At 37.8% G+C, this 13,665-nt stretch overlaps 1 protein-coding gene across 1 annotated transcript in view; it reads right to left on the bottom strand.

Annotated features, from left to right (window-relative positions):
* The window catches only part of grk3 (G protein-coupled receptor kinase 3), an 80,091-nt gene that overhangs the window by 59,368 nt on the left and 7,058 nt on the right, over window positions 1–13,665 (bottom strand). The window contains exon 2 of the mRNA XM_056261440.1: window positions 11,964–12,040. Coding sequence (XP_056117415.1) covers window positions 11,964–12,040 — 77 coding nt within the window. The remainder of the gene's footprint in view (window positions 1–11,963; window positions 12,041–13,665) is intronic.

Genomic DNA, 13,665 nt, shown 5'->3' with positions numbered 1-13,665 from the left:
TGGGAAATCCCTGCAATTGTAATCCACACAGATTATACAATCAAATCATTCTTTTAACAACTATCTGCCAGACGCAATTTCACAAACATCGTGAGTGTTCAGCGGTGCCGCGTCTTCTATCTCTTCTCTCAAAATGTGTTGTGCAAGGCAAGCATCAAGCGCTGCGGCGATAATACACACTCGCGTTTAGGAGTCGGGATATTCGGAATATTCACTTGCACAATCGGGCCAGCAGTGCATCGTGACTGAAGTTTACCATTTGCACGTCTTTTTAAGTCTTACCAGTTTAAACAGCGATTTTAAACTAATCAGTGCTCGCCCGCTCTCTGAGATGATTTTCAATGCGCACATTCATAGAAAATCCACCTCAAAAACAGCTGGCCAGTAACAAAAGTTATTTTTCACGGATTATATTGCTTTAACACGCAAAATTGTGTCAATTTCGGGCTTTGTGAGTATACACTAAACATAGTCGGTTTTGTCTTTAATAAGCATAAAACACATGCCAGTATAATGAACACAGGATCCGTGCACTAGCTCTTAAAGTGACGGCAGCCATATGTCTGTCATTAATTTTGTTGTCAAAACAACAAAAGATAGCTGTCGCGCTATCCCAGTGGAGATGTGGCTGTCTTCCGTGCGTGTACCCATTGTTTCCTTCTGTGTGCCGTCTACCTTGTGCGCCGCGCATGCACATGACCGCGGATAATCCACCGCGCGCTCTACACGACAACCCGCACGTGACTCTGCGCGCTCTGGTGCATGCTAGACAGGTGATTGAAATTGAGGTAATTAGAAGCTCGCGCCCAGTTCAATCAGTTAACTCTAAATACGCGCATCAGTCATTTTCCTGGTATGCGACGAACTATGAGGACGGCAGAAACACAAGAATTCACTGTGAGGAACTGGGACTTTTGATCATGACGGGCTATCGGTAAGCTCACATGGACTAGTTTTACAAATACTCTTGTTTCACATGAACTCTCTCGTGTTGAATCCTTTTGTCTGTTTGATATTCAATGTGCTAAATGTGTGTTAATGTTGCAGATAAAAGTGTTAAGGTTGTAGGTAAAAGTTTTAAAGTAATTTGTTTCATGACTTAGAGATATTAAACTAAGTCTAAATGCTAAAGTTAATGATTAAAAAGAAATAGAAATTAATCTAGAGGGAAAGTAATATAGTGGAAAAGTCATTTGTGTATAGATGGTAGATTAACATCTAATTAGGTGACAGTAATTAAATAGAAAATACTTTATATATGGTTCCTGTAGAATGCATTTAATCTTTCCTGTATTGAGAATTACCAAGTATTCAAAATGCTTTTTGTATTGTATTTAAAGGTGTTTCACCTACTGTTACTACTGCTACTACATCTGATTCTGTACCTGTTCAACTGAGGAAAATAAATCTTGTTTGAGTGAAGTCCGAAGTCTGGTCCTTTTCAAGTGTGGACACCTCACAGTTAGACGACACTTGACAATAGCTTTAAGTTAAAGGAATCAGGATTAATAGCCTATGTATTTAATTTATTCAGGACTAAAATTCTACCCAGTGGTATTTTCCAGTTGATTACTTTATTCAGTTTCTGTATATGAATACTAGTGTTAGACCTATTCAAAAACTTTTCTCTTTATTTGTATCTTTATTCTATTGTATTTATTTGTGCTACTTTTTTTCAATTTAATTAAACAATTTAAATCAAGCTTCCTTGTGTTGTGTAAATTCTTAACAACAATAACCATTGTAAAAATGCAATGAGCACAAACATTTAGGCAAGATAAATGTAATAATTTTGTTTTGAAAAAATTAATGTTACAGACTGAATGTAAAGTGACCATTCACAGAATGTCATTCAGGCATGTGCATTTTTCATCAGTAAAATATGCCTGTTCTTTCACAAATCACTTATTATCATTAGGGATGCACCGATATGAACATTTTGGCCGATACCGATAACCGATACTTCTTTACATTTGAAAGCCGATAACCGATTGGCCGATAAATCTAAATTAAATTTTTTATATACTTTGATAGCCTGTATAACAAAAGGCTCACCATTAAAAGCCTTGTCTCAAACACTTTAACATAAATCAAACCTATACAATACAGTATAGCCTATTTGAACCAGTGTTAGATTCCTTATCTTTTAAAATTAATTTTACACTCATATGGACAACTTTCTTTATTAAAAAATGGTACTTTATAATAAGGTTTAATTTTGTTAAAATTAGTTAGCATGACCCAACAATTTTATAAAACATTTTTAAGAAAGTTGTATCTGTTAACATTAGTCAATGCACTGTGAACTAACATGAACGCACATATTTTATTAACTAACAATAACAAAGGCTATTGCTCTCTGTTAGTTAATGCATTAACAAATGAGACCTTATTGTAAAGTGTTATCAAAAAATCTATTGCCTAACAAAAAATAAACTACATAAATAATGCAAACAAGTCATTGGATAACATTGGTCTGCATATAAAGAAACAAAATGCATGTCCCATGGATCAATAAAATGGAATCGCCTCCGCACGGACAATAAGAAAAAAACATTTTAATCAAACCATATCGTTGATGAAAATAATACGAGAACAAAATGTTAGTTATTAATTATAACGGAGGGTGCTTGCAGTGGCAAAACTCGCCGCTCGGTTGCTAGGATAGTTGCTACAATGTTATACATGATTTCATACGAGCCAACAACAATGTCTTAACGATGTTGTGGAGCTGCAATATGGCTTCTATATGTTGCAATATGGTTGCTAGGTAGCTTTAAACGGTTGCTAGGGTGTGGTTACACAGTTACATGTTGTTCTGGATGAACACTATACTGTATATATAATTATCATAGGATTGGCAAAGGAGAAAAAAGGCAGTAAAATATAAATGAACCATGATGAGCAATACATTTGTTACTGTATTTATTATTCTTTGTTAATAAAAATACAGCTGTTCGTTGTTTGTTCATATTAGTGTTGTCAAAAATATCGATATTTCGATAAATATCGATACTGAAATATCTGAACGGTACCAATACTAATTTCCCGAAGTATCGATACTAGCCGAGCAGTCACTTTCACTTCTCTCAAAAGGCGCGTTGACAAACACCACACGTGACGCACTCGTCTCATTCGCTCTGGTTAAATAGCAAAAGTGAAGTGAATGGAAAGATGGCGAGGGCGGCGCCCCCGCGACCGGCTTTGGTTGATTGATAAAGAACACCGCGAGCGGGCATGTCGGAGAATAGCGCGGACACGCGTAAAAAACACACCGCGAGCGGGCATGTCGGAGTCGGAGAATAGCGTGGACACGCGCTACACACCGCGAGCGGGCATGTCGGAGAATAGCGCGGACACGCGAGCGGGCTGCGGGCACCCAACAGATTGTTTGACTATCAATAATCCCTCACATCACTCATTTTTTAAAATTATTGTATAGGTGAAAACAGACTTAAGGAACAAGCTCCAGGGGTAGGCTACTATTTAGCAGCATCAGGGGTGTTTGTTGTTAGGACAGACCTGCCCCCACTGCTAAAAAAAATCCTCAAGGAAACACTGTAACTCTTTTCATTTGAACTTTTCTGAAACATTAACCAAGATGGCCTAGTATTGTTGTTGATAAGAGTCTGTGTTGTCTCGTTTTAATTCTTAAAGTTAACATAATCTGACTGAGGAATCTTAGACAAGTAAATATTGTAACTGTGGTCAAATGTAAATTAACTGGTGCCTATTTAACTTTATTCAAAAATTATTATTTAATTCTGCAATTTTCCTTCATTAGCGATTATCATCAATTTGATTACACAGATATTAATTAAACTAAACAGCTAGACAATGGCATCTCTGAATTCAATATTGACATGCCTTTAACTGAAAATTGAATGTTTAATCTTATTACTATACATTATTGACTCTCTATCCTCCAATTTGATACTGTTAAGTGCTTTTTTGTTACAGTATATTTTAATCTTTGATAACAGTAGGTAATAAAAATACATCATGTTAGCTCTGGTCCAATTAAAAAATATAAACAAATAGAACTCAGGACATTTTTGTTCATGTAAAATATACCTCATTGTCTTGTTCTAGACTTGTTATATTTAGCTTTAAATATAAAAAATACCCCCTTAATATTGTGGCAGTTTTTTCTCCGTGGTATCGAAAATGGTATCGAATATCGATATTTTTCAAGGTATCGTATCGAAGTTAGAAATTCTAGTATCGTGACAACACTAGTTCATATTACTTCACAGTGCATTAGGCTAACTAATGTTAACAAATAGAACTTTTAATTGTAATAAGGCTACTAGTAAATAGTGAAATTAACATTACCAAAGATTAATAAATGCTATTTATAAAGATTAAGAAGTGCAGTTTATGAATAGTTAATATTAACTAGTTTGGTGTTATCGATTTGTTATACACCGATTCAGATCTCTTTTGAAGAGACAGATGTTGGACAGATCCGTTATTTTAACCATTCATAAAAGTAAATCGGTTCAAACGAGTCATTAGTTCGCGAATCGGACGTGCCATTAGCTGACACACACAGCACGCGTTGTGTGATTATCCCAGCAGATAAGGACCGCACAAGATTTGTCTCAACTCTCAACACAGAAAACATTTAGGCTAATCACTGAATAGGTTTTTTGTTTATTGAAAATGTGGTTTATGTCAGCTGAATGTGCGGAACGCTTTACAGAGAGGATAGGGCAATTTTAGTAGGCTGCAATTCACACCCAGCAGTAATTCAAGAAAAAAAATGTCTACTTGAAACTTTGGTCTTTTGATCGTGTCAATTCTCAATAGATTTTGATTAATATGCGCGATGGAGGGAGAGCAAGGCAGTTTGAATACAGTGAGAGTGCGCGCGCGACCGGCTCTCTCTCTCTCTCACGAGCGCAGCATAACAAAGAGGTAGCTAACGTTAATTGAATCAAGCAAACAACTAGCTGTTGTTTTTGCTCCAAAAAAGCTTGATTTACCTCGAATTGACCGTTCGCAAGCCCCTCCCCCAAAACGGTCATTGTCCAATCACGCATCATAGCAACCGATACTATGTGAGCAGGTCCGTCAAACATTGACTCCAAGCAAGATGGTGAAGCGGTGCGCCCACGGCGTTTGTAAATCGGACACTAGATAACCCGAGAGATTGTCTGGAGGAGTTCTGTTCTTTCCATTCCCAAAGCCGAAAACACATCGTGAGCGGTGCCTACAATGGATAAAACAGTGTGGACGGCCCCACTCCCAGTTACGTGTGTCGAACATGGTTAACTCGCGTGCAGCATGCGTGAGACTGAGACACTGAGATTAGTCAAAGAAACATGGAGAAAGCAGATCGCGTAGGGCGTAGACATCATCATGTATGCAGATGATGCTGTCATCTACACACATGGGAGGGATATGGAGCAAGTAGCCACTAAATTGTCCTCAGCTATGGACAAAATAAGCAATTGGCTAAAAACTTCTTGCTTAACACTAAATACTAAAAAAACTGTTGGTATGTTCTTCGCTAAGTCAAACTAAGTAAAAGATATGCCTAAAATCTATTTTAATGGGCAAAAAATTACTAAATATCTAGGTGTCCATCTAGATCAAACATTAAGTTTTAAAAAACATATTAAAAAACTGTCTAACTCCATTAAATATAATATTTCTATTTTTAAGCATATTAGGAATAGTTTGACAATTGAGGCATCTTTCATGTATTTTAATGCCATGATTTCTTCTCACATCACTTATTGTTTGTCCTGTTGGTCTCAGGACAACGAGACTACACTTAAACCGCTCAGATCAGTCTATAATCAGGCGTTAAAGGTGCTTGACAGAAAAGCCCCTCGCTATCATCATTGCACTATTTTACGTAAATACAAAGAATTAAGTTTTGATTCCCTAATTCAATTTACAAATTTGAGAACTGTTTTAAAAATTATTAATAATCTAGCTCCTCCCTCAATGAAAAAATTCATAAACCTTTATTCGGAACAAACGAACCGAACATCCCGATCCACTGTTCACAGAAATCTTGCCATCCCGAAAAGATCCTCCGCCTTTGCACAGACAGCTTATTCATTTAAAATCATTAAACAATGGAATCAACTCCCCAACAGTTTAAAGATGTCTATAGATCTGACCCATTTTTCTCAACACTTAAAGAAATATATCCTTGAGAACCAGCTGTGTCAGCATCAGCACATTTAATGTATATATGGGTAGAGATTGTCTTTCGAATAGGTTCTCTCATTTTGAACATCTGTTTGTTTTTATATGATCTTCGTTGACTAATATTATGTGTAGCCTATTTGCCATTATTTTTACTATTGATAGTGGTTTTGTAATGTAATGTTTTAAAAATTGTGTGCACCTGCCCGGGGACTGCGGATGAAAATTAGCTTCGGCTAACTCTGGCACAAAACATCTTTTCGCAAGATTAATGTATTTTGTGCATTGTCCCTGATAAATAAATAATAAAAAAATAAAAATAAATAAAAAAAATCAAGAGGATCCACAAAGGAATTACGTTTTCTAAAGGGTTGTTGATAACATGATATTTTCGGGGGGAAATGAGCAGCAGTCACTCGAGCAGTGCACCCATAGACTACAGTTTAGACTAGAGGAGTGCACGTTCGCAACGGGGAACGCATGAAGCTTACTTGACAACATCAGTTCATATAACGTTATCAATATCGTAATGAATAGAAATAACCTTAAATAATGTATGGTTATCTGCATCTTTCCGTCTCTTATGTATGGTTACTTTTTAAACACGAAAATCGCATTCAGTCTGACACGCAAGCGGTTGTTAAAGTGAATGTATAATCCTGTATCTGAGGCAAAATTACTAAATATGCAGCGCGAGTTATATATTTCTAACTCCAAACAATTAGCCACTGAACCAGCTTATAAAATCTTCTTCAAGGCTGTGCTGGTTGTATTTGAGGTAACGTTACAGGTCATGGGGTTTCTCAGATTTCGCTTGAGACCGATATAAGCATTAGCCTCGATAGTAGTCGTTTCTCCTTTATTGCGTATTTTTATGTTTTGAATATATCCCTCCACTGCATACTGTAACCCCTTGTGCCTCGATCTGGAGGATATCGCAGAGGTATTGCTCCAAAAAAGGTCACTGACACGCACGGGTATACCTCTTTATCTGTGGCGCTGGTCGTGTTTGACCATTTGTTTGACGGGCGAAGTAACAATAACTAGGGGGCGTGGCTTTTGCGAACGGGCAATTTCACATAAGATTCCTTCACGTTATTAGTTTCCACCAGACTCGCGTGGAAGCCAGGTGTCTCATCCAATGGCGATTCTGACGCAAGTGCTAAGATTCCGATTGGCCAAGAGAAAAAGTACTAAGATTCCGATTGGCCCAGAGAAATGTCAATTATAAGAATTATCCAATAATGTTTCGCAATTCTAGCCTGCGTGCAGATTAAGGGCAGCCTACACAACCCGTCCCCCCCCCAAAAAAAACTCTCCGGTTCTACGCGATTCACGTGAATGACCCAATTGACCAAGAAAACTGCGATTATCGCCGAAAAGCGACAAGTTTGCAGGTCTGATTACGACTTATCTGCGCAAAATGACGTGAATGCATAATCGAACTTGTGCTGGTCATAATGTGTAGGCTAATCCCCGTTCTAGACGCGCTATTCTCACAACAACGCGCTGAAACGGCAACTAAACAGAGAATTCACAACGTTTTATTACAATAGTGTTCTCATTATAATGGCATGTATATGACAGTCCCAATTATAGTTATAAATGTGCATTGCTGTTTGAGCTGCGCAACGCTAAAATGATCAAAGATGATCACAGCAAAGATGATCACCGGTACAATAAAGCGCTACTGCATCGTTCATTAACTCAACCAAACGCATATATACACAAAATAAACATATTACAACTTACAATGGCGCAGAATGCTGCGAATGCTCAAGAGAACTTGACTGTGCTTGTCATGAAGGCTAAACTCCATAGACACGCTCTTTCCGCCACAACGCGCTCGTCGCGCTGAAACACTGGCGAACAACAATTCACAACATTCTTTTGCGCGTTTTTATTATAATGTTATGAGCTATGTGACAGATTTGTGCTGCACATGTTGCACTGAACTCTATCTTCCTTTTCGAAGTGAATCCAATCATTCAGAACCATCATGGCGAACAGCGGCATCTCTCAACTGAAGTAAATAATCTATCTATCGGCATTGACATATCGGCCCAATTTTCTTATCGGACCGATAACGATAACATCAAAAAAGACCATTTATCGGCCGATATCGATATGTGGTTGATATATCGTGCATCCCTAATTATCATCATCATTCCTGTAGCTCAAGCAGCAGAGCATGTCAATGCCAAAGTCATGAGTTCAAGAGAGAATCGCACTGCAGTGCAGCATCTGTGTTTCACAGTACCAACATCGCCGTTCAATAAATCATGTGTCATGAAGAGGGGGATGGAGAGACATCATCAGGCCAAAAATTGCTGTCAAACTGTCACGTTTCTGCACAGATCCATGCATACAAGTGTCCGTGCACCGATACACCAACGTCGTTCTGCTAAGAGGGCTATTCATCTTCAACCTGAGCTGCCCCACATCATTTATTACAGCCAGTCGTGACTTCCCAGACAAAGAGCATCAACGCAACAAGCTTATTAATCTGCAGAGCAAGCAAGATCTTTGGTGCATGTAGGTCATGGAAGTGTTTAAGAATGTGGGCAAAATTATTTATCAACCTGTGAGCATAGAAAGAGAACAGTAATAGCTGTGAAATGCTACACTTGTCGGGCACAAAGGAGGAAAATTATGTTTTTTCTCACATTACGGCAGACAGATACTGCTCAAAAGGACTGTTAATCACTTCAAAGCTTTTAAAGGATTAGTTCACCTCAAAATGAAAATTTCCTTATGCCATCCAATATGTTCATGTCTTTCTTCAGTGGAAAAGAAATTAAGTTTTTTGCGGAAAACATTTCAGGATTTTTCTCCGATGAATGGACTTCAACGGTAACCAAATTGTTGAAGTCCAAATCAATGCAGTTTCAAAGGGCTTTGAAGTGCTTCAAAGGGCTCTGCACGATCCCAGCTGAGGAATAGGGTCTCATCTAGCTAAACGATCTGTCATTTTCTAAAAAAAAAAAAAAAAAAAACGTATATACTTTTTAACCACAATTGTTCGTCTTGTGCTGGTCTGCGACACGCCAGGTATTACATAATCACGTTGGAAAGGTCACGCTGGACGTAGGTGGAAGTACCGCCCCATTGTTTTAAACATCCAGGATTAAGCACACGAAAGAACCATTTTAAACAATAAACTGACACAAAGACATAAATATGTCATTCAACATACAATAAAATTTGAACGATCCTCCTCCACGCTTGTAAACAATGGGGCGGTACTTCCGCCTACGTTCAGTGTGACCTTTCCAACGTGATTACGTAATGCCTGGCGTGTCGCAGACCAGCACAAGACAAACAATTGTGGTTAAAAAGTATATACGTTTGTATTTTTTTGTGGAAAATGATAGATTGTTTCGCTAGATAAGACCCTATTCCTCAGCTGGGATCGTGCAGAGCCCTTATTTAAGGAAATTTACATTTTGAGGTGAACTAATCCTTTAATGCAGAGAAAAAACCCCATTAAAATCAATCAAAACATTCAGAACAACGTTGATGATCTTAACATAAGTATTAAACTTCAGCACGACATCTCAAATCTTGCTGAAGAAAAATAAAAAACATCCCAGACTTGGATAAACAACCCCTTTGCTCCATCTTTCAATGTTTATTAATGCGTTTCATATTACAACATGTATAGACGATATTATCTAGACCATTCCAGATGTGCCAGTAAATCGAGTTCTGCTGCAAATAAAGTCAAACATCAAACGCTTAGTTTTTCCACACGAACGTCTTCATGGCTGTGACTGTCAAACCAAATTAAATCAATGAAGGAGGATGGCATTTTCCCCTGTCATTCTCGGCCGACAGACACCCCTGAGCCTGAGCTTTTCATCCTCGTGTTTTTCTCTACATCTCCTCCTGCAATGCAAGAATCATTTCTATTCATTTCTCATGAAATTTTAATGGTAAAAGCTACTTGTTGCTCCCTATTAGGTCTCATATGACTAGGTGGATCACAGCGAGTGTAGGGTCTTCACAGTAGGATGTTTTTGCAGTAAATCAAGACAGCCTACTAAAAACAGACTAATCATATGAGAAACAATGCAATATTAACGTTTTCTGAATGTTAACGTTATGCACAAGAACAAAAACAAACCAATCTGCCACAGCTATGACAACTGAATGCGACCTGAAAGAATTAACTCAGAGAAGCCATCATGCAACATTATTCGGTTCATCAAATAAACACAAAATGCCACAGCAACGAGGGTTAAAAGACAAAGACAGAAGGGAAGCATCTGATTATGCAACCAGTGGCTGAGTCATTATCTCCTTCCACTGGTCAGATGCAAAACCGAGACATTTGTCATTCAAATTCAGTATGGTGAACTAGCGGCATCGCAGCGGACTTTGGTTTCCTGATTCACGTCTCTCTTCAGAAAGGACCTGGAATATTTGCAAGCGTCAGATATTTGCATTAGTGAAAATACTTCTTTCATTTAATTAATGCTTTTTCGTTGTTTTTACATAGCCTTATAGACATGTCACTCGCATTCACATAGCGGTTTGATTTCCCTGTTAAGACCACAAACAGGTTTCCCAATCAGGAAGGGCACTTGTTTGTATACATAAAGAGTGACTCATCATACACTATGCACTTTTGTAACAACACTGACAGTCACACAAACATATAGCCTATGAAAATATTAATAAGAAAACATAAACACTACCAGTCAAATGTCTGGAGACACCTACGCATTATTTATTATTAGTTTTCAACATATTACAATAGCTTCTTAACTACAAGAGGTGTATCATGGAATGCTTTTCAAACAGTACTGAAGGAGATGTATGATTTTAATGGGCTACTTCAAAAAGTTCAAAGTTTTAGGTCAACATACAAAGCATAGAATAGGCTGGGAATGCAACTGTTACTTACGTGTGGCTTGAGTGATGATAAAAAGTTATTAAGCAGAATAAGCTTATTTAAGAAGTTTTCGCATTTTTTTTCTTCAATATCATGCAGCCCTAATTTTACTTTAAGTACTCCCTGAGATTTTAAGGTTACATTTAATAATTAACATATTCACGGATCTCTGATGTCGGTAACGTGACATGCAGTTATACAAATAAAATATTTAATTTATATTTTCGATAGTTGAAACAGTAGGTGATAAGAATCTCAACTAACATAACATTTAACACTATCAGCATGTTATAGCATAATCCATGGAGGCAATGTGAGCGAAGGAAGTCAGGAGAGGGAGAGAAAAAGAGAAACCAACCACTGAAGCAGATCCTCACTTGGGACTTCAGACACAAAAGTAAGTAAAAATTAAAGTTAATCAAAATCTGGGGCTGGCTGTCGTGTTCCCATGATGCCTTCACAGCTCACACTTCACACATTAGAGCAAACGCCTTTTCTCCAAAAGCGCCAAGTGGAAAAAAGCATGCTTTCACTAGGGTATACCTGAGGTTATTTGGGCATATTCATTCATCAAACTACAACAAAAGCGCATTTGTACGACACGCTGTCTGACAAAGAGTTTAACTGTTCAGGTGACTGTTCAGAGAATAGCAGACATAATGGCCAGTGATAAAGAACAAAGAGCCTTCTTTGACTCAGATAAGAAAAAAGGAATTACAAGATCCTTATTTAACTTCATGATGATTAAAATGTTCTCCTCGAGGGTATGTGGTGTATTCTAGATGCTTATTCAAAGAACTACTCTGTTTTGGCCCTAAAAATGTCCCTTATTCAAAGCTGAAATGACCTTTTGGCAATGCAAAACTGGGTCAAAGCAACAAGAAGCATTGAGAAAACTCACCAATCTTCTGGTTGAAGATTTTGTCAAAAGTCAGTTCATCCCTTTCCTCCAGGTACTTCTGCATGACACTCCGAATACTGCGAGAGAATGGGTAAAAATAAAGAGATGACTTTAGTTCAAAACTTCATATGCAAAACAAACATCATCCAAACCCCACACCAGCTAAAACCCATCTCGCCCTGAGAGAGAGGCAACTGGATTCGAGACACTGACAGGAATATTTTCCTGAAGTCAGCCTCCCACAGTGTCCTTCCACCTCGATCCTGGCCTTAGTTTAGATTTCTCCACAACCACCCGCTCAATTCTCTACCCGTCGCTTCCCAAAGGAGGGCACTGCCGCGCTGCCCTGGGAAAGGGTGTTAATGAGCAGCAAGTTTGGGAGACTGAATCAATCAGCACCCCCTCCAAGGGCTCATTATCACCCAACCACAGCCCCACAGAGTCAGAGTGCAGGTCAGGAGAGATAGAGGTGTCCCCAAACATGCTCCTGCAGTCCTGGACCAGAAACAGACACCCCTGTAGTGACCTCACACATTACAGCAAATGGACATGGCTGATATCAGGATTGCTATTATAAATAGGGCTGTGCAATGATATATTAATATTCATTATAATCGTGTAGTAATTTAGTTGGCAATATTGTGAATATCATAAAGAAACAATGCAATTTATATTTGGCCGTTAAGTTTCCTAAAGACAGCGTGCACTGCAAAAAATGGCATTGGAAAGTTTGATCCTTTTCACTGAATCAATTCATGACTCTAATTCAACAATTTGTTTGTATCATCATTCAAAAATGTTCATTAAAAAAATATCTTACCATTTCAAAGAAATATACTTTTATTCAGCAATAACACATTAAATTGATCAAAAGTGACAAATACATTCATAATATTACAAAAGATTTCCACTTCAAATAAATGCTGTTCTTTTGTGCTTCCTATTCATCAATCCTAAAAGAAAAAATGATTACGGTTTCTTCAAATATAAAGCAGCACAGTTTTCAACACTGAAAATCTTTTACATTGTAATAATATTTCACAAAATTATAGTTTTTCTTTTATTTGTGATCAAATAAATGTAGCCTCGGTGAGCATAAGAGGCTTCTTTAAAAAACATTAAAAATCTTATCAACCACAAACCTTGCATGCTTTTGTTATATTGGTGCATTTAACATAAAATAATTCTATTTCTTCCATTTAACATGCTGAAAACTCACCCTTCAAGTAATTTCTAAGCAGATCCATAAAAAGAGCTTTATCGGCTCAATATAGGCCTTAGAAGCAACATTTTAGCGCCCTGCCCTAGTAAATGACCTGACACATTACCGTAAAAACCAAAAGCTGATATCTGGAGAGCTTATAAACCATACACTTGAGTGTCTGAAACCTCAAGCCTGCCATGAGCCCTTTTAAGACATAAACAAACTTCTCATTTATTAATGACTACATGTTTTACTCGCGCAGCGCATTCATATTTTATCACCTGGCCTACATTATTATGACACATTAACTGGCCTTTAGCATCGCAAAAGTGGTAACTAGTTCAAAACCACCGACTAATGGATGCGATTTAAAACGCAGGATTGCACCTGTGTGTTCAACCACAACATCCTCGACCCCTTGATATCTGTCTCACACTGGATTCAGACACATTCATCTCTTTCTCTGTCTGTCTGCAATCGCATCAGTTCCGTCCCACA

The sequence above is a fragment of the Rhinichthys klamathensis genome, unplaced genomic scaffold (genome assembly GCF_029890125.1).
Source record: "Rhinichthys klamathensis goyatoka isolate OS25496 unplaced genomic scaffold, OSU_Roscu_1.1 h1tg000183l_1, whole genome shotgun sequence".
NCBI classification, from domain to species: domain Eukaryota; kingdom Metazoa; phylum Chordata; class Actinopteri; order Cypriniformes; family Leuciscidae; genus Rhinichthys; species Rhinichthys klamathensis.
The sequence above is the reverse complement of the archived record's forward strand: the minus strand, read 5'-3'. Positions and strand labels throughout refer to the sequence as shown.